We start from the raw sequence: 26,236 nt of genomic DNA, 5'->3' as shown, positions 1-26,236 counted from the left end.
AACAGAAATCACAATGCTAGTTCTTTGGATTGTAGTGATGTTCTATACTGTTGTAGATAATCCTAATAATAAAAGGCTAATATGCAAATCGACCGAACGGCAAAATGACCGGTTGCTATGATGCACACTGACACCAGGGGGCAGATGCTCAATGCAGGAGCTGCCCCCTGGTGGTCAGTGTGCTCCCAGGGGAGTGGTGCTCAGCCAGAAGCCCTGAACTGGGCTCACAGCTGGCAAGCGCAGCAGCAGTGGCAGGAGCGCTATGGATGTCCGACTGATAGCCTAGGCCCATTGCCAGCCTAAGCCGTCAGTCAGACATCCCCTGAGGGCTCCCGGACTGCAAGAGGATGCAGGCTGGACTGAAAAAAACACCCCCCCAGGTTGCACGAATTTCATGCACCGGGCCTCTAGTTGTAGATAATACTCAACTCTGCTATTGTAGTGCGTAAGCAGCCATAGACACTCTGAACGAACAGGCGTGGCTGTGTTTCAATGGACTTTTATTTACAAAAATAAGCAGCAGGCCATTTGGCTCATGGGCCGCCACCTGCAGGTCCTAGTTCTAGAGTAACTATGTCATCCTGTAAGTTCCTTAGTGAAGCAACAAGGCACCTTGGACCTTTAAAGTGGTTGATCTTCCACAGCAACAAGTAAGAACAGGGCTATTACCTCATGATGACTACTCCATACACTGGATGAAGCAAAGCTGTAGGTGGAAGGTCCTACCCCTAATTATTGTCACCTGGGATATTAATAGGTGTTTGTGGCTTTCCTTATTTTAGGTGTGGTCTTGGTATGAATTGAGATAAACATCCACAGGAGTCCAGTTCAGATGGTGCTGGTTTAGAGAATATTTGCACCTGTGGCTGAATCATAAGGATGAGTCAAGGTCCAGGCTGGGCTTCCTGCAGCTGTCAGACAATGGTGTTGAGGGCCCTAACCACCCTCGGGCAGGGACCTGAGCCTTCTGGTAGGAATCGTATTTTGTCCCGCCTGCAGACACAGCTCCTTGGTGGCCTCTTCAGACTCTCGGGGCACCCAGAGGAAGCGCCAGTTTTGCGAACTGAGTGAACTCATCCCTACGGCCCTTGGCCTGAATTAAGACAGAGATAGAAATCAGCTTTCATAGAAACTTCCAGTGAAACACTGGCTACTGAAGCTAGCCCCTTCCTCCCTTCCTTCCTTCCTTCCTTCCTTCCTTCCTTCCTTCCTTCCTTCCTTCCTTCCTTCCTTTTTTGCTGCAGAAAGCTTTATTGTTTCCATTTGGTCCATTGCATGGAAGAGGGTTTCAGGGTGGTTCAAAGACTGGCTAGTAGGGCGTGACTCAGTGGTTGAGCATCGATCTATGAACCAGGAGGTCATGGTTCAATTCGAGGTTAGGGCAGATGCCCGTGTTGCAGGCTTGATCCCCAGCAGGGTTTGCAGGAGGCAGCCAATCAATGATTCTCTCTCATCATTGATATTTCTATCGCTCTCTCCCTCTCCCTTCCTCTCTGATATCAATAATATATATATATTTTTAAAAGAAAAACAAAAACGAATGGCTAGTATTTCAAGGAGAGGCAAAAGCCAGACACCAGGGGAATGCAGAGGGGCCCCTCAAAGGCCTCTGGGCTCCAAAGGCTCCTAGTCGTGATTGAGGGTGAGTCTCTTGAGATCCTCGCCCAGCCCAGCGTGGGGGCCGGCCAGCCTGCAGAGGTGAGTCAGGTGTAGCCCATCTCCTTGATGAGTTTCACCTCCTCACCCCGGAAGTGATTCTGTAGGAAGTCACGGAGATGAGGGTCTGCGCAGGCAGAACCCAGGGCCTGCAGCTCCACAAGGGCCTGGTTCAGTTCCTCTCCAGGCCAGGGCGGCTTCCATGGCATCCTGAGTTTTGCCCACTCATCCTGGGAGGCTTTCAATGCATCCTGGAAGAGAATGCGGCCACCGCGCTGGTTTTGCGTCTTTGGGAGACACTGGGAGCCCTCGCGCTTCTTCTCCAACTCATGGAAGAAGTGGCCCACGCCCTGGAGGGCCACATCCCAGCGGTGGAACTGGAAGCCCAGAGAGAGGTAGGTGCGGAGGCAGGTGCAGGCTGGCCAGGCGTTGACTGCAGCCTCCACCTCGGTGGCATAATTCTGACGAATCTGTGAGCTGGTGGTTGTTCGGCAATAAGGAGTTAAGGTAGGAAACCAACCGGGCTGGTCTCGGAGGTGGTTCTGAAGGTGGTGACTGGCTAAGACGCTGGAGAGTGGTCGGAGGCTGGGAGAAGGGGTGTCCCTGGGTCTGGGGCGTCCAAACACTGTTGAAGCGAGAGGCAGATCCAGGCCCGCCGAGGGCACTGTCGCCAGCTTCTTTCTTATCGAGCCCAGCCGCCTCTATTCGATTCCAGAACCACGGGGTAGGCGTGCGGTGTGTCTACACCAGTGATGGGCAACCTTTTGAGCTTGGTGTGTCAAACTTCGCCAAAAAACTGAGCATAACTCGGGTAGTGTGTCACTTTGAGGAAAAAACATTATTTCGCAAATGTTTCATCCTCAGGAGCAGCAAATGTTTCATCCTCGGCATGTGGCCGCCTCAGCGGCCGCGTGTCATCAGAAATGGCTACGCGTGTCAAGTGCTGACACGCGTGTCATAGGTTCGCCATCACTGGTCTACACGCTGGATGTGACCTCCTGGCGGCCAGGCAGAGGTATGGGGGGTGGGAGAGACCAGAGATACACCTGGGCAAGGACGAAGGTCGCTAAACTTCCTCAAATGCTTCACGAACGGAGGCGCTAGCTGGGTGGCCTTGGCCAGGTCACTTAATCTCTTTGGAAGTCTTCATTTAAAAGAGACAGTGGACCTAGCCAGTTTGGCTCAGCGGATAGAGCGTGGGCCTGCAGACTGAAGGGTCCCGGATTCGATTTCGGTCAAGGGCACATGCCCAAGTTGCGGACTCAATCACCAGTAGGGAGCATGCAGGAGGCAGCCAATCAATGATTCTCTCTCATCATCGATGTTTCTATCTCTCTCTCCCTCTCCCTTCCTCTCTGAAATCAATAAAAAATATTTAAAAAAATAAAAGAGACAGTGGCTGGAATAATTGAATGTCATTGGCAGGGCATCCAGGACAGAGTCTGGTATATAGCAGGCATTCAAAAAAAGGTAATACCTCCCCCAAATGCAATTTAAATCAAAGCACCACCTGTGACATTGCCTCTCAGAGAAACAGACTTATGCAGCTCAGGCCTGCACCCCTCCTATAAATACTGTGACTGGATGGAAGCCTTCGCGCCCCGCCAGCCCATGCTCATCTCCATGGTTACCTGCACCGTTATAATCGGCCCTCCATTCTGATAGAGGAGAGGCTTCATCTTGGGCAGAAGGACTCCCAACCACGTGTCCACCGCTACCAGGTAGTCTGGAACGCAAGACAGGTTTAACACCATCACGCACCTTTTAGCACAAATAGACACAACCCGGCCTTATTACTCTGGGGCTGCCAGCAGAGATCAGAATGTACTGGATTCAACAACTACCTTCTGAAACGGGGCAGCTACATGTCCCAAGAGTCAGATAAAAGTTGTCTTGCAAGGAGCCGTCTCCTCAGCTGAGCGCCCTGTGGACAAGGGGCAGCATGCCTGGTGTCGGCCCCTGCAGCTAGGACAGAAAGCCTGGAGCACCCTGCCAGTGTGTGTGAAGCGACAGAGCCCTGGCTGGTGTGTCTCAGTGGTTAGAGCGTTGATCTGCAGACCAGAGGGTCAAGGGCATGTACCTGGGTTGCAGGTTTGATCCCTGGCCCCGGCTGGGGTGCTTGCGGGAGGCTACCAATCGACGTGTCTTTCTCACATCGATAGTTCTCTCTTTACTCTCTCTGTCTCTGTCTCTCTCTCACTCCCTCTCACCCTCTCCCCTCTCCCATTCTCTCTAAAAATCAATGGAAAAAGTATCTTCTGGTGAGGATTAACAACAACAACAAACAACAAAAAAAGAAAAGTTTCCTAACCGGTTTGGCTCAGTGGATAGAGCGTTGGCCTGTGGACTCTAGGGTCTCAGGTTCGATTCCACTCAAGGGCATGTACCTTGGTTGCGGGCACATACCCAGTAGGGAGTGTGCAGGAGGCAGCTGATCGATGTTTCTCTCTCTCATCGATGTTTCTAACTCTCTATCCCTCTCCCTTCCTCTCTGTAAAAAAATCAATAAAATATATTAAAAAAAAAGAAAGAAAAGAGTGACTGAAGGGTGTGTCCTCCTCTCTGTCACAGTAGGTTTTTTTCCTTTGTACAATTAAGCTCCAATAAATTATATATTTACATTGTCTGATGGGGATAATATAAAGTGGCCGGCCATGTTGCCGGATTAAGTGAGATAATACATATGAAAACACTAATCATATACTAAGGGTGCAAAATGGGAGGGGAATACACTCAGAAGGAAATGTGCCCAGAGCACCACGCACCGGCCTTTTCCACAGTAACCTTAACCCGTGTTAGCTACCTTTATGACCACCTTCATCACTACCACCACCACCAAGAGAAACTGAAGTCGTCAGGAGATAGAAATGCAGTGAGTCAGGGCTTACAGCTAAAGTCATATCTAGTGGTTTAAAAAGTCAAGAACGAAGACCTTTCATTTACATCTGCAAATGGAGATAAAGGAATAGAGAGCATCTTGGCTACCGAGCAATCCAGTGACACCTTTCCAGATACTGCGCCTACCATGGGGATCAGCTAGATGCTATCCCCAGCCCTGCAACAGCCTAAGAATGTAGGAGGAGAAAGCATTCAAGTCAGTCGGTCAACCGCAAACAGGGCCCACTGCCAATTCAAAGAGTTATCAGTTTGTCAGCAAGATCTGGTCAAGTTCAAGAAAGTCTATTTCCTACACATGCAACGTCTGGCGTTCTGCACTGGATAACGATAAACACTTTCACTAAACTTTCAGAAGTGTCTGCACAGAAGTCCCCCAGCCTTCAAAATACCTGATTCTCACGATATACGTTGTCTACGCATTCATCAATTCTCTAAAGGCATCTGTCACAACTTACCTGGATCAGACGAACGAAGAACAATATTTTCCTTCTCTAAGAGCCACGCAGGTAATCCTCCCTAGGGGGTAGGAAAGAAAAAAAGAAGCCAATGTAAGGTCCATTTCATGAAAGGCACTCGGGGGAGACAGAAATGACTGCTAGCAGTGAGGGAAGAAAGGTTCCATGGAGAAGGGGTATTTTGAGTTGGGCTTTCTAATCTGGAAACTTTCAGGGAAATTAGGAATTGTAACATGGTAAAAATAAGGTCACTCTTTTTTTTTTTATTAAATATTTTTACTGATTTCAGAGAGGAAGAGAGAGGGAGAGAGACAGAAACATCAATGATGAGAGAGAATCATGATCGGCTGCCTCCTGCACGCCCCCCCACTGGGGATCAAGCCTACCACCCAGGCATGTGCCCTTGACCAGAATCAAATCTGGGACCCCTCAGTCCGCAGGCTGACGCTCTATCCACTGAGCCAAACCGGCCAGGGCTAAGGTCGCTCTTGACGAATACGAATGGTTTGAGAATCAAAGCCTTCACTATGGATTAATTCCACTTAACTTCACAGCTAGCCTGTGAGGTTGACAGAGCCCCCACCATTACCTGCTTTTTTTTCCAGATGAGGAAACTGAGCTGTGTGAGTGACCAGCAAGAGGAGGACCCACACCTCTGGCCCTTACCTGTTCCCCTCTGCTTAGGCATCTCCTAAGGGAAAAGACACCTGTGTGGCTACCGTCACAGGCTCCACGCTATCTGGAACTAGAGGCTTATTTAAACTGCTTGAACTCCCTTCCCCTTGGTTCCCTGCCTGCCAGCCCACCTGGGTCACACCCAGCAGGCGGGCAGGGCCCAGCCCAGCCACACTCACCATCTCCCACTCCGCACAGATGTAGGGTCCAGGCCTCAGGATAACCAGCAGCCCCAGCTCGTGCGCCAGCTGAATAAAATGCTCCACGTCATGCTCCCCGGAAAACTGGTACTGTCCTGGCTGGGGCTCGTGGAAGTTCCAGGGCACGTAGCTGCCAAGACACACACAGCCCCTTCCTGAAAATAGCTCAGAAAGCCAGGTGTCCTACGTGAATTTCTGCAGAGCTGTCAGCTTGCAGGATGCACAGACCTCTCCCTTAGGCAGCCTCTCGGGAAACAGGCCTTGTTTCGAGTTTTCACAGAGGCTACCCAAGCGAATCAAGCATGGAGGGGGAGGGGGAGCACACTTTCAAGTTTATGACCCACAAAGAATGTCCATTCCTATTGACTGCTTGACTTTAAGAAAGATACAGAATTATATGAACACGAATTATTAATATGTAAAAGTTACATATACCTGTGAAAAGCTTAGGGAAAATGAAGATATCTGTGCTAAAGTAATAAGATATACATTATATATACTAGAGGCCCGGTGCATGAAATTCATGCATGTGTAGGGTCCTTTGGCCTGGCCGGCGATCAGGGCCAATCTGTGGGGCGACCAGCAGGGCAATCAGGGGACCCCTGCTGGCACCTGCCTTGGCTGGCCTGTCACCACTCGCTCGCGGGCCCCGCCCCCTGCCACCGCCACCGGTCGCCTCCCTCTGCGAGGCAATTGGGGGGCCACCCACTCGCTGGCCCTATCCCCCGCCACCACCCCTGGTCACCTCCCTCTGCAGGGTGACCTGCAGGGCAATCGGGGGGAGCCCCCCACTGGCACCCGCCTTGGCTGGCCTGGGGCCTGTGGGCTGGAGGCAGCTCCCGCATTGAGCGTCTGCGCCCTGGTGGTCAGTGTGCATCATAGCGACCAGTCATTCCACCGATCGTTTTGCTGTTCGGTCGATTTGCATATTAGGCTTTTATTATATAGGATTTATATATATACATATTTATATATATTCAGAGCCACATAATGATGGGGATAGGTTCTGAGAAATGTGTCATTAGGCGATTTTGTTGTTGTGCAAACATCATAGAGTACACTTATAAACCTGGATGGTCTAGCCCAGTGGTCGGCAAACCCATTATTCAACAGAGCGGCAAACCGCGGCTCGCAAGCCGTATGTGGCTCGCGAGCCGCAGTTTGCCGACCACTGGTCTAGCCTACTGCTCCTAGGCTACAAGCCTGTACAGCAAACCACATGTAATTAAATCAAGCAGGAGAGAACCTGATGCAATCAAGAGGCACGGTAGCCCTAGCCAGTTTGGCTCAGTGGATAGAGTGTCGGCCTACGGACTGAAGGGTCCTGGGTTCGAATCCGGTCAAGGGCGCATCCCCGGGTTTCAGGCTCAATCCCCAGTAGGGGGCGTGCAAGAGGGAGCCGATCAACAATTCTCTCTCATCATTGATGTTTCTATCTCTCTCTCCCTCCCCCTTTCTCTCTAAAATCAATTAAAAAAAAATATTTTTTTTTTTTTAAAAAAAGAGAGAGACACGGTAAACACGAGATGGATGAGGTAACATGGGCTGGGGTAACATGGCATACTGTTTTACAGCAAACTCTTTTTTTAATAAAGTAGAAATAGTACACCCTAAGATAACACTAAAAAGTATAGTATAGTAAATACATTCACCAGTGACATGGCCACTTGCTCTCATTATCAAGCATTAGGTACTGTACATAACAGTATGTGCTACACTTCCGACTGGCAGCACCAGAGGTGTATTCACACCCGCATAACCACCATCACGCGAGGAATGTGTTGCGCTTCAACGTGGCAATGGCTATGACGGCAGTGAGTGACAGAAATTGTATAGTTCCGTTATATCTTATGGGACCGCTAGCATACAGGAGGTTTGTCATTGACCGAAACGTCATCATGCATGACTACACGTATTTTGTGAAAAGTACTTTTTAATAACAATGGAGAAAGCTTCAACCCCTTTGTCCTCCTGACGGAAGGCTTTGTCAGGGACACGACGCAGGAGGTAAAATGACAAAAGTCCCTACCGGCATCCCTGACTGCCTACAGCATGGAATATACATTTAAATAGGAAGCCACCCATGGCCATCACAGAGGTCTCTCTGATGACCCTGGCTGTGTCCTTCTTTTTAAATTTTTAATATTGCTATTGATTTCAGAGAGGAAGGGAGAGAGAGAGAGATGGAAACATCAATGATGAGATGGGATCATTGATTGGCTGCCTCCTGCACGCACCCTCCTGGGGATCTAGCTCACAAACCAGGCACGTGTCCTGACCGGGAATTGAAGCGTGGCCTCCTGGTTCATAGGTCGATGCTCTACCTCTGAGCCGCATGGGCTGGGCTGGCTGTGTCCTTTTTCCACCATCCTAAGCTTTCAGGGGCCCCTGCAACAGATAGTCTTGGTTCCCTTGAACAGAGGGTTGAAACAGCAGACAGACCCCAGTGGCCTTCGAACCAGAAAAACAAGTGGGGTTCCCCCTAAATTATCTGTCCCAGGGAATCTGCCTCTGGGTTTTTCTCACTCTCTAGTTTTGCAAAGCTATCGGCAATTCACATCAGCAGTGCAAAAACCAGAGTGGCCAGCCACCCCAGTTCTTCCCAATTAGTCACCTTGCAACAGCATGAGGCGAGATGAGGAGAGATAGCGCCTGGGGTAATTCTACAACCCCAGGCCATAGCATGAACCCTGAAAACAGACTGGGTTTCTGGAATCTACCTAACAAGGAATATTCCCCTGAGAGCTGAGAGAAGTTATAACTACTTACAAAGACCCTTATCTTCAAAACCTAGATGGATCTCTGGCCAAAAAAATACGTGCTCGGGCAAATTTCAGTGTCACCAGCTGCACATGGGAATGGTAACACCTTGAAGAAATGGAATCATTCATGTCAAGTGCCCTGCACATGGTGAGCGCTCAATCATTGACACTTCCCTTTGCCTTTTGAAGCTGATACTCAATGTATGATTTCTGCGATGACGTTCAAGATTGGAAGAGGTGAGGAATTACCCGAAGAAGGGCCAGTCACGCTCACGAGAAGCCCCATCCCAGAACACAGGACAACACTGTTTCCCGCCCTGAGCAATGAAATAGCCGCGCTGAGAAACGCAGCTGTACCCCCCCCTCCAGGTGTGGGTGTCCGGGCCCAGGGAGAGTCCAGGGCCCTCCTACTTACATCTGGATGGCGTTCAGCCCAGCCATCTTCATCTTCAACAGCCGGTCCTCCCAGTAGAAGCGGGGCACGCGGAAGTAGTGGATGCTGCCCGAGATGTAGCGGAACGGCTGGCCGTCCTTGCGGAAGCAGTTGTGGTTGTAGTCGATCTCGAACGTCCTCCGGGAGGCATTCTACAGAGCAAGGGTGAGACCACGTGAGAGCCTGCACCTGCAGCGTTTTTGGGGGTCGACACTTTGAGAGGGGCAAGTGTCTCCCTGCCTATTTAATTTGCGTACTAGGTTGATGGAGTGAATGTTTGGTTTCTGTGCTACAGAACAAACCACAGCTAAGCCAGGTAGGCACTCGGGTAACAGAATCACCAAGCAGGACCCACGGGCAGGATTCCACAGGGCTCACCTTCCAGAGTCCAGCACCGACCTGACAGTCGGTGGCTGAGATGCAGGAGTTCTATCTCCAAAGGGAAAACTCTGCTGGCAGACCCTCTCTTGGTGTAGCAAAGCCCAGTATGCCAGCAATACAATACACAGATACACACACACACACACACACACACACACACACACACACGCATCCCTCCCTCCCTATGACTGTGACCTGCCGGAGCACTGGATGTACCTCAACAGTAATGTCACTGGGCTGAAAGCAACAGATTGGAAGTCCTGAAGCCTCATCCTAGGTGTTGCTCTAAGTTCCCCCTGGGTGGGATCTGGGCAGGTCCCTCTCTACTGCCTCCTTTCATCCAAAACAGGCAGGATGTCACACTAAGTGAACTCTAAAGCAATACTTCTCCCATTGTGGGCTGCGACCCAGTTTGTGAGTCAGGAACTCAGGTCGAGTGATGATGGGCACCTTTTGCTAATAAAAGAGACTAGAAAATAGAGTGTATTGCACGTAGTCAAGACAAGTATTATTTTATGAAACTTTTATTATATATGTATATATAGAATCGCATATGTACGTAGGTCTCTACGTGGTTGCAATGTAACATGTATTTCTAGCAGTCAAATCAAATTTTGAGAGACACATGGCACGACTTCAGAAAGTAGAAATGCTAGGATTTGAAAGGGAAGGTCGCAAAGGAGAGGCCAACAGGCAGAGGGAAATACTGTCCCCTGGTGGATGAAAAAGGTAGCAACAGGCCACAGGTGCCACCAGGACTAGGGCTACAAGAAACGTTGGGAAGATTCCTTGTGCATTTTTAGGCTTTCAAAGGTCACAATACGAACTTTTTAAAAAAGCTTTTTTTCAAAGCAGCATCACAGTCAGAGCTTTTTTTTGGGGGGTGGAAGGGGGTGGTCTTGACATCATATCTGAAGTCCAACAAGGGCATCGAACTCTGTGACTGTAAGATAAAACACTCCAAGTAGATTGCTTTGGGACAAATGGAAAGCTTTACTGTATGTGAATTACATCTCAATAAAGCTACCCCAAAATAAGAACACATAAATAATCATAAAATAATCATTTTAATGACAATTTATTCTTCTAGTAAACCAAGGCTTTAATTTCTATTCAAAGGCAAGATACTCAAGAAACTCACAAAATACAAAAATAATTTGATATACCAGGTGCCCCAATTTTTAAAAAATATTTTTTTATTGATTTCAGAGAGGAAGGGAGAGGAAGAGATAGAAACATCAACGTTGAGAGGGAATCATTGATTGGCTGCCTCCATTGATTGGATCGAGCCCGCAACCCAGGCATGTGCCCTTGACTGGAATCAAACCCTGGACCCTTCAGCCCTCAGGCCGACGCTCTATCTACTGAGCCAAACCAGCTAGGGCCAGGTGCCCCAATTTTGAAAACATTTTCAGTGCATGAATATGGCGAAGTGTCAAATAAGGATTTCTCACAAGTTCTCTGAGTTCAAGGGTGGCCTAGGAGTTGGGAATGTTCTTCGAACAAACAAGTCTGAAGGAAGTAATTGGGAAAAGGAAAGGGCTGTTTGAAGTCCACATGTCTAGGAGAAGGGATTCAGAAAAGCCAGAGAGGAGTTGGCGAGATATTATGTTGGTGGATGATAGAATCTGGCTTTCATCCCACACAGTGGAGCCCCATCCTATATTTAAAACAAACGCAAAATCCAGCCCAAATAGCTCCCTACCATCCGTTTAGAAATATTACCAAGTACCTACTGGGTGCTGAGTAAGCACAGACCACACAGATGTGACCACAGCCTACATGCTTCCATCCAACAAGGAAGAAACCCGAGGGTTAACCTAGCGAGGCCTAGATGATAAAGATAAGACCATCAGGTTGTGCACCTTAAACTTACACAATGCTATCCATCAGTTATATTTCAATAAAGCTAGAAATAAAAAAGGATCTGAGCAGAATGTTACAGCAGTGCTCAATGACATGTAACCCAGGCACGGGGGGTGGGGTGGGGGAGAAGTGGCAAGGGAAAGTTTCCCAGAGGAAGGGACACCCCAAACTGTGGTTCTCAACCTTGGCCACACGTCAGAATCACCTGCAAAGTTTTTAAAATAGCAAAGTCAGGCCTCACGCTCCAGATATTCAGATTTTAATTGATCTTAGGTGGAGCCCAGGCACTGGTATTTTTTAAAACTGCCCCAGATGATGTAATGTGCAGCAGAGTTGAGACCTACTGGCCTGCCTGCCGGCCGGTGTAGCTCAATAATTGAGTGTCAACCTATGAACAAGGAGGTCACCGTTCCTGGTCAGGGCACATGCCTGGGTTGCGGGCTCCATCCCCAGTAGGGGGCATGCAGGAGGCAGCCGATCAAAGAGTCTCATCATTGATGTTTCTATCTCTCTCTCCTTCTCTCTTCCTCTCTGAAATCAATAAAAAATAATAATTATTTTTAAGAGAGAACTACTGGCCCTATCTGGTTTGGCTCAGTGGAGAGCATCGACCTGCAGACTAAAGGGTCCCAGGTTCGATTCCCAGTCAGGGCACATGCCTGGGTTGCGGGCGATCCCCAGTAGGGGGTGTGCAGGAGGCGGCCAATCAGTGATTCTCTCTCATCATTGATGTTTCTCTCTCTCTCTGTCTCCCTTCCTCTCTGAAATCAATAAAAATATATATTAAAAAGAGAGAGAGAGAGAGAGAAAACTACTGGCCTAAATGAACTCCTAGGATGAAGTAGAGTTGACCACAGGGAAAGGTGATGTAGGCAGAGGAAGCTGTGTGTGAGACTGGCGGAGAGGGCAGGCTGCAGGGAAGGGAGAGAACTGCAGACCTCAGTACAGATGGAGCATGACAGCTGCTGAAACACAGATGGGCAGGGGCCAGATGGAATGAGCCCTGAACTCCAAGTTCAAGGGCCTGGACTTTATGCCAAGAGCTATGGAGAGCAACTTAAACAGAAGAATGGTAGGATCCAATGTGTGCTTTCAAACATTCAGGACTCTGGCCTTTTATTGAAGTGGCAAAACAGGAAGCAGAGACCTGGATCATGGTGGTGACAGGGGGGTGGGCAGTGGACAGCAGGGAGAACCACAGGACCTGGGGCTTGGTTACGTGTAGGACATAGGACTGAATTGTAGAGGCTCCACTGCCCCCAGGTGGAAATATTTGAGCATTTTTTTTTTTTTTTGAGAGAGAGAGAGAGAGAGAGAGAGAGAGAGAGAGAGAGAGAGAGAGAGAGACTTAAGAGACATATCAACAGGAAAAAAAAAGATTGTATGGATACTAACAGCTATGAGTTTGTAAAAATACACAGCGGGGGGGAATTCACTGGTCATCTTTGGAGATCGCTAGATTACTCATTACTCTGAAAAATGATCTTGGCAGAATCATGGCTGTTGTGTAGAGTGAGAACCACAACACACGTCCTCATATAGGCTTTTGCTTCTTTCCACCTGTCCCTCATTTCTGCACTCTTGAGTCACTTCTCAGACCACCTGCACTGGAGCCCGTTTCATGTTATGCTTCCAGAGGAATCCAAATGAAGGTGTGGCCTACACAGCAGATGCTCAGGATGTGAGTCTGTACCTGGATTTCTCATATATGTCAAACAGCAGCAAGGACCCTGCAGCTGGTGCTACGTGGGTGGTGATGCAATGCAAATACTAAGGCCCTCCCCTGTGCTGGACTTGGAGGAGGTACAGGCAGAAGGGGAGGGGTGGCATCTGCATTAGCTCTACCCCTGGAATGGGGTATGTTACTGGTCATTGTAAGCACTGTGAGGTTGCCTGGCTTTTGTAACAGACTTGAAAGCTTTGAAGAAAGAGACTGGCAGACAGGCTCATGTAAGCCATCCACTCAGAGCATTCTGTGAATGCCAGAGGCTTCCAAGGCAATGATTAGAGACCTACATCTCCTTCCAGAAAAGTAAGGCTCAGGACTTAATCGCGGAGACACTGGTAGTGCACCTGGAGGGGTCAGAATAGAAAGCTGGATAGAGGGAAGTTTGCTGACATGGTGCACTCTCCATGCATGTTGGTAAAGCACCTTAACCCGCCCTGTGCTGTGAGGATGGTTCTCCAGAACCTGGACCTGGTACTGGCCTGCAGGAAATGAGCTGGAGATGCCAGGACTGCGTTGGCATCCTGAGGAAGGTATGAGATGGCTCACAAGCCACCATCTGACTGTACTTCCCCAGGACACTCCCTTCAGTGAGGAATGCCCCAGGGAGGAGGAACCTGGCATTTCTGAGAAGCCGATGAGCGTGTTGTCCTCTGTGGGAAAAGGGTGATAGAAGATGCTGCCTTGGCCCTGGGATCCCTATGTTTGGGGATTATGAGATTCTGACCATCAAAGAGGGGCCATCTAACCATCAGGAGCAGGTGGGTATCATGACAACAATGACCAGCAAGGCCAGAGCGGCAAACCAGGTGTGCTGGCCAATAGCCATCTTAAGCAATGGCTCATAAACCATAGCATTCCTAGAGGGTGAGATGGTTGGGCAACCAGCGAGGAAGTTGCTTGATGTGTCTAACAAGAAAAAACAAATCAAGAACTCATGAGCCAAAGGCTGGTGTCAGCTCCTGCATTGGAAAATTGATCCCTTCCCCCAGTTGCCAGCTCTGACAGCCAACTGACTGAACAAAGGGCTGGATGGATTCCCATCAGGGAGGGTCCTGCGATGCCACTCCAAGTACTATACACGCAATAGTCCCCATCCCTTCCCCAGTGGGACTTAGGGTACTCGAGTCCTAAGGAAAGTGGCACCCCCAGACCTTCTGAGGATTGTTGGGTATGGTCTGAGCTGATACTGATACCAGAGGACCTGAAACGCCATCACTCTCCCTTATCGCTCTTCGGGAGGCCAGGGGGAAGAGGGAGTCTTGGCAGCAAGTCCTTCTCACAGTGGGTCCAACAAGTCAGAGGACCCACCTGATGGCTACTTCACTGGTCCTGAGTGTACCTTGCCTAACAACCCCCAGAGCCCTTACCATGAGTAAGAGCCACTATGAAGGACAGGACTGAGTGGAGGTCCTGGAACTGGATACCCCTTCCACTCAAGATGAATCGGAAGCAAGACCACAATTCTTCCTGAAATAGCAGATAGCGTGTCCCCTCCACAAAGACTCACAGGACATCCCCATCACACGCCATGCAAATGACCTGTGAGCCCCAGTGGAAAACAGATCCTGGTGGATGATGTGGCCACTTACCCTGTGGGTGCAGATAGGGTTACCAGAAACAGTCAACAGAGCCTTTGGCATTTGGTTTGTGGCTAATGTTCTAAACTTGTCAAAACTATCAATAAAAAGGATCAAATGCAGTTTGTTTGTAAGTGAGCAGGACAGCAGGACACATTCTCTCTTGCCCCAGGGCCCTACTGACTGCCCCACTTTCTCCCAGAGACCTTGACTGTGAGGACATTCCATAGGCTGTCCCTCTGGTCTGATATATAAAGGATCAAATGCAGTTTGTTTGTAAGTGAGCAAACTGCTATTTGGACCTGGGAAGCAATGACAAGTCTCTGAAACTGAAGCTTAGAAAAGCAGGCCGAGTCCTAGCCAGTGTGGCTCAGGGGATAGAGTGACGTCCTGAGGACTGAAGGGTCGCAGGTTTGATTCCCAGTCAAGGGCACGTATCTAGGTTGCAGGCTCAATCTCTGGCAGGGCACGGGCAGGAGGCAATCAATCGATGTGTCTCTCTCTCACATAGATGTTTTTCTCTTTCTCTGTCTTTCCTCTTCCCTTCCACTCTCTAAAAATTAATGGAGCCCTGACCGGTTTGGCTCAGTGGATAGAGCATCAGCCTGCTTACTCAAGGGTCCCAGGTTCGATTCCGGTCAAGGGCATGTACCTTGGTTGCGGGCACATACCCAGTGGGGCGTGTGCAGGAGGCAGCTAACCAATGTTTCTCTCTCATCGATGTTTCTAACTCTCTATCCCTCTCCCTTCCTCTCTGTGAAAAATCAATAAAATATATTAAAAAATAATAAATAAATAAAAAATAAAAATCAATGGAAAAATATCCTTGGATGAGGATTAACAAACAAACAAAGAAGAAAAAAAAAATAGAAAAGCAGACAGAGAGGATAGATAGGGAGAGCCACAGAAGCAGCATCACCTAAGAGACAGCTTCCAATTGGTGACTGTCATGGTCAAGGTTAACAGGGAAAATCCACTTCATGGCTCCACGATGACCTTTAAGGATATTAGAGAGGGGTCAGCATCCTTAATATCTTTGCACTGTGGCACCACCAACAGAAGGAGATCAAGAAATGTGAGGGAGGAATGCAGAGTCTATTCCCCACAAATGAAAAGAGTGTAAAATTTGCCCTGTGTGCAAATTCCACCCCTTCTAAATTAATTGGCACTGGGACAAAGTGCGTAAGAGCCAGTTTTATTTCACACTTGCAGGGGTGTGGTAGCATCAGTACTTACAGTGCATGAGACCATAGAAAACATGTAAAGAAAAATCAATCCCAAGCAAGGCCAAGCCCACGTCTTCCCAAGGTCCCTCGTGGACATAATACATATATTACTGGAGGTGAAAACAACAACACAGCAGTATCAACAAAATACCCTCAGGCCAAATACACATTAGGGACTTAATACTGTCCAACATAACATTTGTAAGGTATTTATTGAATTTAGATTCTTTCAGTAGTAAATAAGCATTAAAAAGCAAACCAACCATGAAACATAACACTGATATTTACACCATCAAGTAATGTGAACATTCCCCAAGTTTCCTAACCCTCGGGAATAACAATACTATATTTGCATTACTTGTGCACATTCCTCAACTAGAATGAAGAAATGAAAGGAGCTCTGTGATAACACAGGTTATGGGTCATGCCGATTATGTGAAGATGTGTCCTCAAGTCCCTCCCTATGATGCTGGTAAGCACTTACTCAATGGATCTCCATCCACTAAACCCTTTCAACTCACCCTACAGACCCAAAAGCCTACAGAATTCCTGACCTGAACTGTTCAGCTCTAAGGTGACAGAGCCCAAAGCCTCCTAGGCTGCTAGCACCCAGGGTTGACAGGAGAGGGATTAAGGGGAGAAGACAGGGGTGGGTGAGTCTTTATACACCATGGGCTTCCCAGACCCTTCAGTTCACAGAACAAAGAGAAAGAGAAGGGATATTTCAGATGACTAGAACACAAACTTGAACTATTTCAGATCTATGTATCTTTCACACATGAAATGTCATGGAAACACCATTACATAAGACAGGCTAGAGAAGCAAAACCACCACAGGGAATGGTGAGAATCGATATGGATCTGGAAAATTTGTAGATGAGCTGCTACATTCTATTTTTATTCATTTCGTTTACTAATTTATGTCTGTCTTACTCTGCAAAGATTTTTGTTGAGCATCCCAAAGGACTGTGGGTAAAGAGTGTAAATTACGATGGAAGAGGAGGGGAAATGACAGATGGAGGAGAAATGGGCCCAGTTGGGACCAGTTTCCAATCCTCTAGGACTCACAGACATTTGCAGACTTAATTCTGCCCCTTCATGTCAGAAAAAAAGTGTATAGTTTTTATTTTTAAATAAAAAATTTAAATATAAAGTATTTCTCAAATGGTTTTTTACAAGTTGCCAAGACCATTCAATGGGAAAAGGACAATCTCTTCAACAAATGGTGGTGGGAAAACTAGATATCCACGTGTAGAAGAATGAAGTTGGACCCTTATCTTACATCAGATATAAAAATTAACTCAAAAAATAAAATAAAATAAAAAAATAAATAAAAAATTAACTCAAAATGGATCATAAGCTTCATGATATTAGGCTTGGCAATGATTGCTTGAGTACGACAACAAAAGCACAGGCAGCAAAAGCGAAAACAGACAAATGGGGCATCCCTAAAAACTTCTGCACATGAAGGGCAGTAGAGGGGAAAGACAATCTGTGGCCGAGAGAAAATATCTGCAAATCACCTATCTGGTAAGGGGTTCATATACAGAATAGAAAAAGAACTCTTACAACTCAACAACAACAAAAAGTCAAATAACCTGATTTTGAAATGGGGAAAAGACTTAAATAGACATTTCTCCAAAGATGATATACAAATGATCGAAAACATATGAAAAGAAGCTCAACACCACTAATCATCAGAGGAATGCAAATCGAAACCACAATAAGTTATCACCTCACACTACTAACAACAAAAAAAAAAAACCCGAACAATAACTAGTTCTGTGAAAATGGAGAGAAATCAGACCCTTTGTGCCCTGTTGGTGGGATTATAAAATGGTTCAACTATGGAAAACAGTATGGAGGTTCCTCAAAAAATGAAAAACCAGAACTACTATGTAATCCAGCAATCTGACTCCTGGGTATTTTCCAAAAGAATAGAAAGCAGGGTCTTGAAGAGATATTTGCACTCCCATGTTCCCAGCAGCATTATTCACAGTAGACAAAAAAGAAAAAAGAAAAAAAAAAGGGCAGCAGAAGCAACCGAAATGTCCACTGATGAATGGATAAACAAAATGTGATATATACATACAAAGAAATATTATTCAGCCTTAGAAAGGTAGTCTTGTCACATGCTACAACATGGATGAACACTGAGGACATGATGCTAAGTGAAATAAGCCATCACAAATAAACAATGCATGATTCCACTTATATATGGTACCCAGAGGAGTCAAATTCATCTGAATGTAAAATGGTGGTGCCCTAGCTGGTTTGGCTCAGTGGATTAAGCGTTGGCCTGTGAACGGAAAGATCCCAGGTTCGATTCCAATCAGGGACACATGCCTGGGTTGTAGGCTCAATCCCCAGTAGGGGACTTGCAGGAGGCAGCCGATCCATGATTCTCTCTCATCATGGATGTTTCTCTCTCTCTCTCCCTCTTCCTTCCTCTCTGAAATCAATAAAAATACATATTTTTTTTAAAAAAAGAATGTAAAATGGTGGTTATTAAGAGCTGAGGGAAGGGGAAAAGAGGAGCTATTGTTTAATGAGTATAGAGTTTCAGATTTGCAAGATAAAAAAGCTCTGGAGACCCGTTTCACAACAGTGTGACTATACTTACACTACTGAACTATACACTTAAAAATCATTAAAATGCTAAATTTTATGCTGTGTGCTTTTTACCAGTTTGGGGGAGGGGGGGGTGGAGACAATTCAGATAAGCAGGAACAACTGACTCTTTAGAGTCCAAGGGTCCTCAAACTTTTTAAACAGGGGGCCAGTTCACTGTCCCTCAGACCGTTGGAGGGCCGGACTATAGTTTAAAAAAAACTATGAAGAAATTCCTATGCACACTGCACATATCTTATTTTGAAGTAAAAAAACAAAACGGCAAAAACACCCGCATATGGCCCACGGGCCGTAGTTTGAGGACGCCTGGTTTAGACAGTAAACTGTATTTGAATCCTGTTACTCACCTGTAACAGATACAGTTGCTTAACCCTCCGTGGAAAAAAACCCACTTGTATTGAGAAGTAGAAGACCTGGCTTCTAGCCCCCAAACCTCCTACTAGATAAGATAGTAGATGATATTAAAGAATTACTGTTAGTTTCCCTGGATATAACAGCATTATGTGTATACTTTTCTAGAAAGGATTCATACGGAAGTACTTTTTGGGTAAAATTATATTTTCTAAGGTTTAGCTTAATATTGTCCAGCCAAAAAGGAAAAACAGTGCGGGGCAGGGGTAAATGAGAAAGAACAGCAGAACAGTCACAGTTGTTGAAGCTGGGTGGTGAGCCCAGGGAGGTTCAGGAGGTTGTTCTGTGTACTTTATGAACATTTAAAAATGTTCACAATAAAAGGTTTTCAACAAAGGAAAAAAAGATGGAGGGATGTTTGGAATGGATCACAGTGGGACTAATGTACTGAAGTTTTACAATAATAGGATCTACACTACACATGCCATTGTTAATCTCTTAAAAGCGTTTCATTTTAACTTGCATTTACAGATTTTAAAAAAATTAAATTAAATTAAATTGAGCCGAAACCGGTTTGGCTCAGTGGATAGAGCGTCGTCGGTCTGCGGACTGAAAGGTCCCAGGTTCGACTCCGTTCAAGGGCATGTACATTGGTTGTGGGCACATCCTCGGTAGGGGGTGTGCAGGAGGCAGCTGATCGATGTTTCTCTCTCATCGATGTTTCTAGCTCTCTATCCCTCTCCCTTCCTCTCCGTAAAAAAATCAATAAAATATATTTTTTAAAAAAAATTAAATTGAAAGAATTTTCAAGCTCCCAGTAAATATTTCTCTCCACCTCCTCTAGCCATAAACAAAGAAGAAGGTAAATGGGGGAAGAACAGATGGTGCCTTGGCGAGCGACCCTCCAGGGCCCTGTCTGGGCGGTAACGGAGACGTTTCTGCTGGGAACCTCCCACCGCACCATGGAACACAAGCCACGCATGACTACTCCTTGGACAGGTAAGGTGGGCCTGTTGTGTGTCTAACGGAGAGGAATCAGTCACACTGAACTGGAAGGAAGGCTTGCTGTCAACACTTTGGAAATCAGGGTGGTCCTTCAGGATCCCATGATCCACCAGGCAGAGCGTGCCCAGGAGAGATCAACACAGGCAGAGGACAGCAAACCCCACAAATCACTGTGCCCAGCAGCAGCAGGCGACACGGGACCCGCTCACATCCCCCAGGTTTGTCTGCTCCATAAACTCCTGGGGCACCCCGCACCCAACACAGTTCCTTAGCAAGCCCCACTGTGTTTACAAATTAACAACACCGAGTGCTTCCATTGTGACTGTGCCACGTGCAGCTCACACGCCAAGTCTCAGGGCCCTCCCCACGAGACAGACTTGAGGTAGATATGATCATTATCCCCATTTTAGGGTGAGGGAAACCGAGGCTCAGGGAGGTCAAGTCACCTGCCCGACTGCCTGGCGGTGAGCAGCAGGGCGGGCCTCTCCAGTCAGAGCGGTGTCTGTGGTCCCCGACAGAGAAAGACTCTCGGTCACAAAAATGTCAACGCTGGGCCCAGGTCCTCAGTCTCCTCAGAGAGGCCTTTCCTAACAGGGGCAAAGGGTCTCTTGGTTCTGGCACCAGGGCCAGTCCCGGGAACCTCTGGTTGTTTTCCTGTGGGTCCAGTGGCCAGCAGGGATGGCCCTCTGGTTCTGTGGCCAGAGTCCTAGGACAGTTCTATTATCAGGCCAGGTAACTGGTAGGAAGGATGGTCCCAGCACTCCATAGCCAGGGCCCAGCAAGAGGCAAGGCCTCAAGGCCCTGCTGGAGCACAGGGGCCTGCCACTCCCCATGCAACTTCCCCCCTGGGAGAGAGAGCCCGTTTCCCACCAAAAAAAAAAAAAGACCCAAGCCTGGGGTGGGACTCCAGTTTCCTGACTCTTCCTCTAACACAAAAAGGCATCCTACACTGAACTGAAACTAGCCCATGTAGTTACACAAGGGAAGTGGAATTAGCCTCAAGCAAACCACTTTGAAAGAACATCAGGTTCTAGGTCCTTGTTCTCCGACTTCTGGTGACTATCTAAATCCTGAACCACCAGATAGTGAAACGAACACTTTCTTTGGGAGGTATTAGGTGTGGTTTCTACCCGAGAATCTCCCTGTCAGGTTGCCCATGCCCTTTGCCTGTTTCCTCATCTCCAAATAGGGAAAAGCAGCCTGTCCCCCGTTACCTCACCCAATGGTATAAAAGGAGGCAGACACCCTCTGAGTCCCCATGGGGCACTATTACCATCACCTACCGAGGTGCTGTTTCTTCCCCCCCCCCCTCCCACTTCCCCCGCCCAAGGCCCAGGAGCAGCAGACAGTAATAGCATCACTCAAGGTCTGGAATAAGATGAGCTCTGTATTCCAGCAGGTGTTGCCAGTTCTCTCAAGAGAGGGGACTCTGAGAGAACCAAGGGGGAAATAAGTTATTCTTCTCCTCCAGCAGCCAGAGGGGCCTCCATCTCACCTGCTCTCCCAGATGACTAGCAACATGCCCCTTACCCAGAAACCTCTGCATCAACGATTCTGGCAACTGCCTAAGTCCTAGGAGGGTTTGAAAGGCACTCAAGCGTTCCTTCCCTACTCTGCTTTCTAGAGGCATCCCTTACAAGCAACCCCATGTCTCTTTTAGTTTATCCCTGGGAGCTCTGCAGAGAAGGGGGGTTTACTCCACATCATCTGGACAACAGATGCCCGTCCTTACGCATGTGACTTGTGACCTCACAAATGCATTATAAGAAAGCAACTGGCCATCTACAGAGCTAACCTGCCAGGCAACCCCACCACAAATCACTGTTCAAACCAGGCTGTGGCCAGGCTGTGTCCGCAGGGCTGGGCAGGAAAGGCTGGAGGGGGAAAAGCAGGCAACCCGCCCTGAAGAGGGACAGAGAATGAGGGCCAGGGCAGAGGATGAGGGCGGGGCCAGGTTCAGGGAGCCCGCTGCAGGATGAGCTCTGTGATCTCTGCTCTGCTCCCCAATCTCATGGGGATCCCGTAGTAGGCCGTGCCTGGGCTGACGTATACAAACGTGGTCTGGGCCACTTGGTAGAGACCAGCAAAGAAGGGGTTCAGGAGATAGGCCGCCACATTCAAGGGGAAGATTTGCCCAGCATGGGTGTGCCCAGAAAGGATCAGGTTGATATCCGGCCGAGCCTGAAGGGCTCTCTTGGCAGCCAGGGGCTGGTGAGCCAGCAAGATGGTGCTGTGGTCCGGGCTGCAGCCCCCCAGCGCCTTCTCAAGATCCATCCCGTGGCCAGAGTAGTGCAGGATGTCTGCCTCAATGTCATCCACGCCGGCCAAGCAGATCCAGTCGCCATCCTCGCCACCCCCACGCTGGGCGCGGGTGGCAGAGATCTTCACGTTCTCGTTGTGCAGGGGCCTGACATTCAGGGACTCCAGCAGCGCAAACCAGTTGCTGACATCCGACGTGTAGTATTCGTGGTTCCCGGTGACGAAGTAGGTGCCCAGGCGTGAATGAAGCTGGCCCAAAGGCGCGACAGCCGTCCGCAGGACTGAGGCTTCTGAATCGCAGAGGTCCCCCACGATCACCGTGACGTCCGGTTCCAGCATGTTCACCATCCTCACGAACATCTCCATCTTGGTCCTGCCCACGGTGGGGCCCAAGTGAATGTCGGAGAGGAGCACGATCTTGAGGCGGTCCATGGAGGTGGGCAGCTGATGGATGGGCACCTCCACCGTCTTCACCGCGGGGGGCTGCGCAGCATTCAGCAGCCCCGCGATGCTGAGCACGGCGGTCACCACCACGGCCAGGGCCGGCCTGAGCGCCAGCCTCCTTGTCTTGTCCAGGCTGCCCGCGACCCTACCACTGCGCCAGGCCAGGAGCTGGTAGGCCTGCTCCATGCCGCTGAGGGTACAGAGGAAGAAGACCATGATGATGTACGCCCCGAGGCAGGAGTAGGCGGCCAGGGAAAAGAGATAGGGCTCCTCGGCCACCAAGAAGAGCATGGTGAAGAAACTGGAGTGGGCCAGGGCCAGAAAGGCCACGACGGCCATCTTCCAAAGACGAAAACAGGCCGACTGTGAGGCTGGAGCGTGGCTAAGGCTGCCGACAGTGCTACGCCAGATGTAGAGGGAGCCAATCAGCATGAGCGAGTTGGCAAACAGGGCCAGCTGCAGGCGGAACAGCCAGCGCCAGGCCCTGACCTCGAGGCTCTCAGACAGGTAGGAGCGGGAGATGATCATGGACACGAAGACGGTGCCGGCGGCCAGGGCGGCCTTCCCGCCCAGGGAGAGCTGCCTGAAGATGACCATTTTCTCAGCTCCTAAGAGGGTCCCCTGGCAGGTCTGTGCAGGTGAGTTCTGGTGAGTTCCTTAGAAAGGACCGTGGCCAAGGAGAGGGTTCCAGGTCAGGTCAGGTCCGCCTGCAACCAGGAACCCGCGTCAGCTTTGTGGAATGTTAGAGCGTCCTTGTCCCCATTCAAAACCTGAAGGCCACTGACACGGGCCCAACCTGCCTAGAATCCACACCACCAATCCGTGGCCACACTGTATCACTGCAGTACAGACACCACGGATTGTAACGTGATGGGCAGTTTTCACTTTCTTCTTTCCAGTTTTCTGAATGCTTAACGTTTTTTTCCCACAAGGCGTATGGAAGTTCTCTTACAATAAGAAACACATTATTCTAAATCAGCGGTTCTCAAAGTGCGGTCTGCGAGACCCTTCCAGGGGTCCATTTAGTTAAAATTGTTTTCATAGTAAGACTAAGCCATAACTGCCCTCCCCTTTCTCATTCTCTCATGCGTGCACAGGGGAGCTTTTCAGACGCTACGTGACGTATGCTATGGCAACACTGAATACAGGAGCAGTTATGAGCCTCCGACTGTCCTCGATTAAGACAGACACGAAAGAGATTTGCAAAAGTGAAAACTAATACCACTCTTCACCCTAAATTTTGGGGAGAAACATTGTTATTTTCCCCCCCAAAAAAACGTAAGTTTCTTAACATGTCATAGATGAATAAATATTTTCAATTTTCATTTCTAGGACAGTTAAAAGTTTGAGAACCGCTGTTCTAAATAAATGTAAACGAGGGACCTAGCTGGTTTGGCTCAGTGGATGGAGCGTCAGCCTGCGGACTCAAGGGTCCCAGGTTCGATTCCGGCTGGTTGGGGACCTACAGAAGGTAGCAGCCAATCAATACTTCTCTTTCATCATTGATGTTTCTATCTCTTTACCTCTCCCTCTTCCTCTCTGAAATCGATTTAAAAATATATTTTTTTAAAAAAAGATAAATGTAAACAAGGGAATCACGGAAAGCCGGTCCGCTGGTAGCTTTCCTCAGCTCCAGGCCCAGGGAGGGACACTTAGACATGGAAGAATTCCTGGGGGGAGGCCAGCCTCCCAATGCGGGCCTTGGCACGGCAGTCGGAGGGCACCCCGCTGCTGGATGAGCAACCATTGCCCAGGGGACCGCCCTGCCCACCAGGTCCTCACCCATAAACCCACCTCTCTCCCTTCCCACAGCCCATCTAACCATAAAGGTCTGTCTTCCCGGCACACATCTGTCTCTGCCCCTGTCCCCCCCATGGTTCTCACCGCGGGCTAGCTCTCACCTGGGGGGCTCCTCCAGGCCTCCTGGCCAAAATATCTGGGGCACAGGAGCCACGGACCCCAGTAGACAGGGCAGCAAATACTCCCTATGCGGTGGCGTTTTCCCAAGAGGAGCTCTACATTAAAATGCGTTCAGTAGGCGTTCCCAAATACTTAAGATTCTTCACCTCTAGGTTTTATGGACATGTGTGGCTTTGCTCTAGGCAAGTTACTAGTCTGAGCCTTTATCAAAGGGTATGATTTAATAGTCCATGGGCCCGAATTTCCACCACTTCTCCTTAAAACGTGGCCCGCACTCAGCCCACCCAGACTCTGGAGGAACCGGAGCTGGTTGGCGGACCGCGCAGAGGGGCTGGTGCGGTTTCAATTCCCTGCTGTTCTTCTCCCGTCAGGCGGGTCCCCCCTCACCTGCTCGCTCCCGCAGACCTCCCCGCAGCCGCTCCGGCTGCCACCTGCCGCCCGCCTCCAGCCCGCCCTCGGCCTCCACCGCCAGACCCTGAAGGTTTGGGAAATCCAAGCCAAAAAGAGGAGGCGGCGGGGAGTGGCAAAGAAGGGCACGAGGTGTTTGGAAAGAGGACGTCTCGAAAGCAATGAACCCAAAGTTCCCATTGCGGGGGGGGGCCTCCCCTGACCCCGTTTTCTCCTTCCGGAGCGCCCCGCAGAGCACACACTGGGCCAGGGAGGGCGCCCCAAGCCAGAGCCCAAGACTTCCTCCTCTGACGCGCGCTATTCAGAATCCCCCCCTCCTGGAAAACTGCGAAGCTGGAAGGGTGTGGGCGCACCTCATCTCACACCCCCCCCTCCTCGTGGCACCTTTGGGGACCTGGGTCCCAGCGAAACCGGCGTCCGGAGCGGAACACACACAAGCGACCGGCTTACCGGGAAGGACGCGCGCGCCCCGCCCGGCCCGGCCCGCCCCCGACGGGAAGGCCAGTCTACTGCCTGCGCCCCGCAGGCTGCCGGGCAGCGGAGTGCACCCCGGGATCCCAGGACCGCCGCCCCGCAGGACCCCCCTGGGCCGTGGCCCCAGCCCAGTCCTGCGCCAGCATGTCCCCCTATCAATGCATCCCCGCGTGGGGACCCTGTGGACTTACACGAAAGCTGCGCGCCGTCCCTGGCAACAGCGACACCAGCAGCAGAGAAAGGATGCGATCGACCCCCAGCATGTCCACCCTCCAGCTTCGGGGCTCCGCCACAGTCGGCGCCGGGGCCAGCCGCTCAGCGTCACTCGACTGAGGACCCGCCGCCTGGCCCCGCCCCTCCGGCCCTGCCCGCTGTCCCCGAGCCCGCTCCGCCCCGTGCTCCGCCCCGCGACAGCTGACCCGGGGGCGGGGAACCAGCGCAGGACCAGCCCCGAGGCCACGTGCAGCCTTGTGACACAGGATAGCGTTATCTGGCCCTAGTCGGCCTCGGACCCTTTGCAAAGGCAATCTGGAGGCCCCGCTGTCAGCAGCTAGATAACTGGCCGTTGGTTGGACTTTAACCAGGGTCTCCTTGCCCCCCGGCTGCCTCAGAGGACGGAAGGGGGAAGTTGAGACCAGATAAACCTGAGTGCACGAGATAGAATCCTAACCCCGCCCTAGGAGTGCACGAGATAGAAGCCCAGCCCTAGGATTCTCGGGAAAACTCTAAACTAGGGGTCAGAGCATTGTAGTGCCTGGATCAACTGTATAGCTGGAACTTGTTAAAAATGCAAATCCCAGGGCCCCACCCCAGGAACTTTCCATCAGAAACTCTTAAGGATGAAGTCCAGAAATCTATATTTTTACAAACCCTGCAGGTTTTTTTG

At 49.6% G+C, this 26,236-nt stretch overlaps 2 protein-coding genes across 2 annotated transcripts in view; both read right to left on the bottom strand.

Moving 5' to 3' along the window:
- GLB1 (galactosidase beta 1) overlaps nt 1–25,706 on the bottom strand; it is a 64,816-nt gene extending 39,110 nt beyond the window's left edge. The window contains exons 1-5 of the mRNA XM_028130559.2: nt 25,542–25,706; nt 9,062–9,231; nt 5,864–6,014; nt 5,010–5,070; nt 3,288–3,382 (exon numbers count right to left, since the gene is read on the bottom strand). Coding sequence (XP_027986360.2) covers nt 3,288–3,382; nt 5,010–5,070; nt 5,864–6,014; nt 9,062–9,231; nt 25,542–25,613 — 549 coding nt within the window. The 5' untranslated portion in view covers nt 25,614–25,706. The remainder of the gene's footprint in view (nt 1–3,287; nt 3,383–5,009; nt 5,071–5,863; nt 6,015–9,061; nt 9,232–25,541) is intronic.
- On the bottom strand, nt 21,206–23,145 carry TMPPE (transmembrane protein with metallophosphoesterase domain). Its single transcript, XM_054729496.1, has one exon. It carries the CDS (start codon nt 23,143–23,145, stop codon nt 21,802–21,804), a length of 1,344 nt encoding a protein of 447 aa, XP_054585471.1. The 3' UTR covers nt 21,206–21,801.
- Nucleotides 25,707–26,236: the final 530 nt, after the last annotated feature.

The sequence above is a fragment of the Eptesicus fuscus genome, chromosome 18 (assembly GCF_027574615.1).
Source record: "Eptesicus fuscus isolate TK198812 chromosome 18, DD_ASM_mEF_20220401, whole genome shotgun sequence".
Classification (NCBI taxonomy): domain Eukaryota; kingdom Metazoa; phylum Chordata; class Mammalia; order Chiroptera; family Vespertilionidae; genus Eptesicus; species Eptesicus fuscus.
This window is presented reverse-complemented; position numbering and strand designations above follow the sequence as displayed.

What these genes read in the sequence shown, in the direction of transcription:
- TMPPE (XM_054729496.1), bottom strand. Translation starts at nt 23,145, where the DNA reads ATGGTCATCTTCAGGCAGCTCTCCCTGGGCGGGAAGGCCGCCCTGGCC.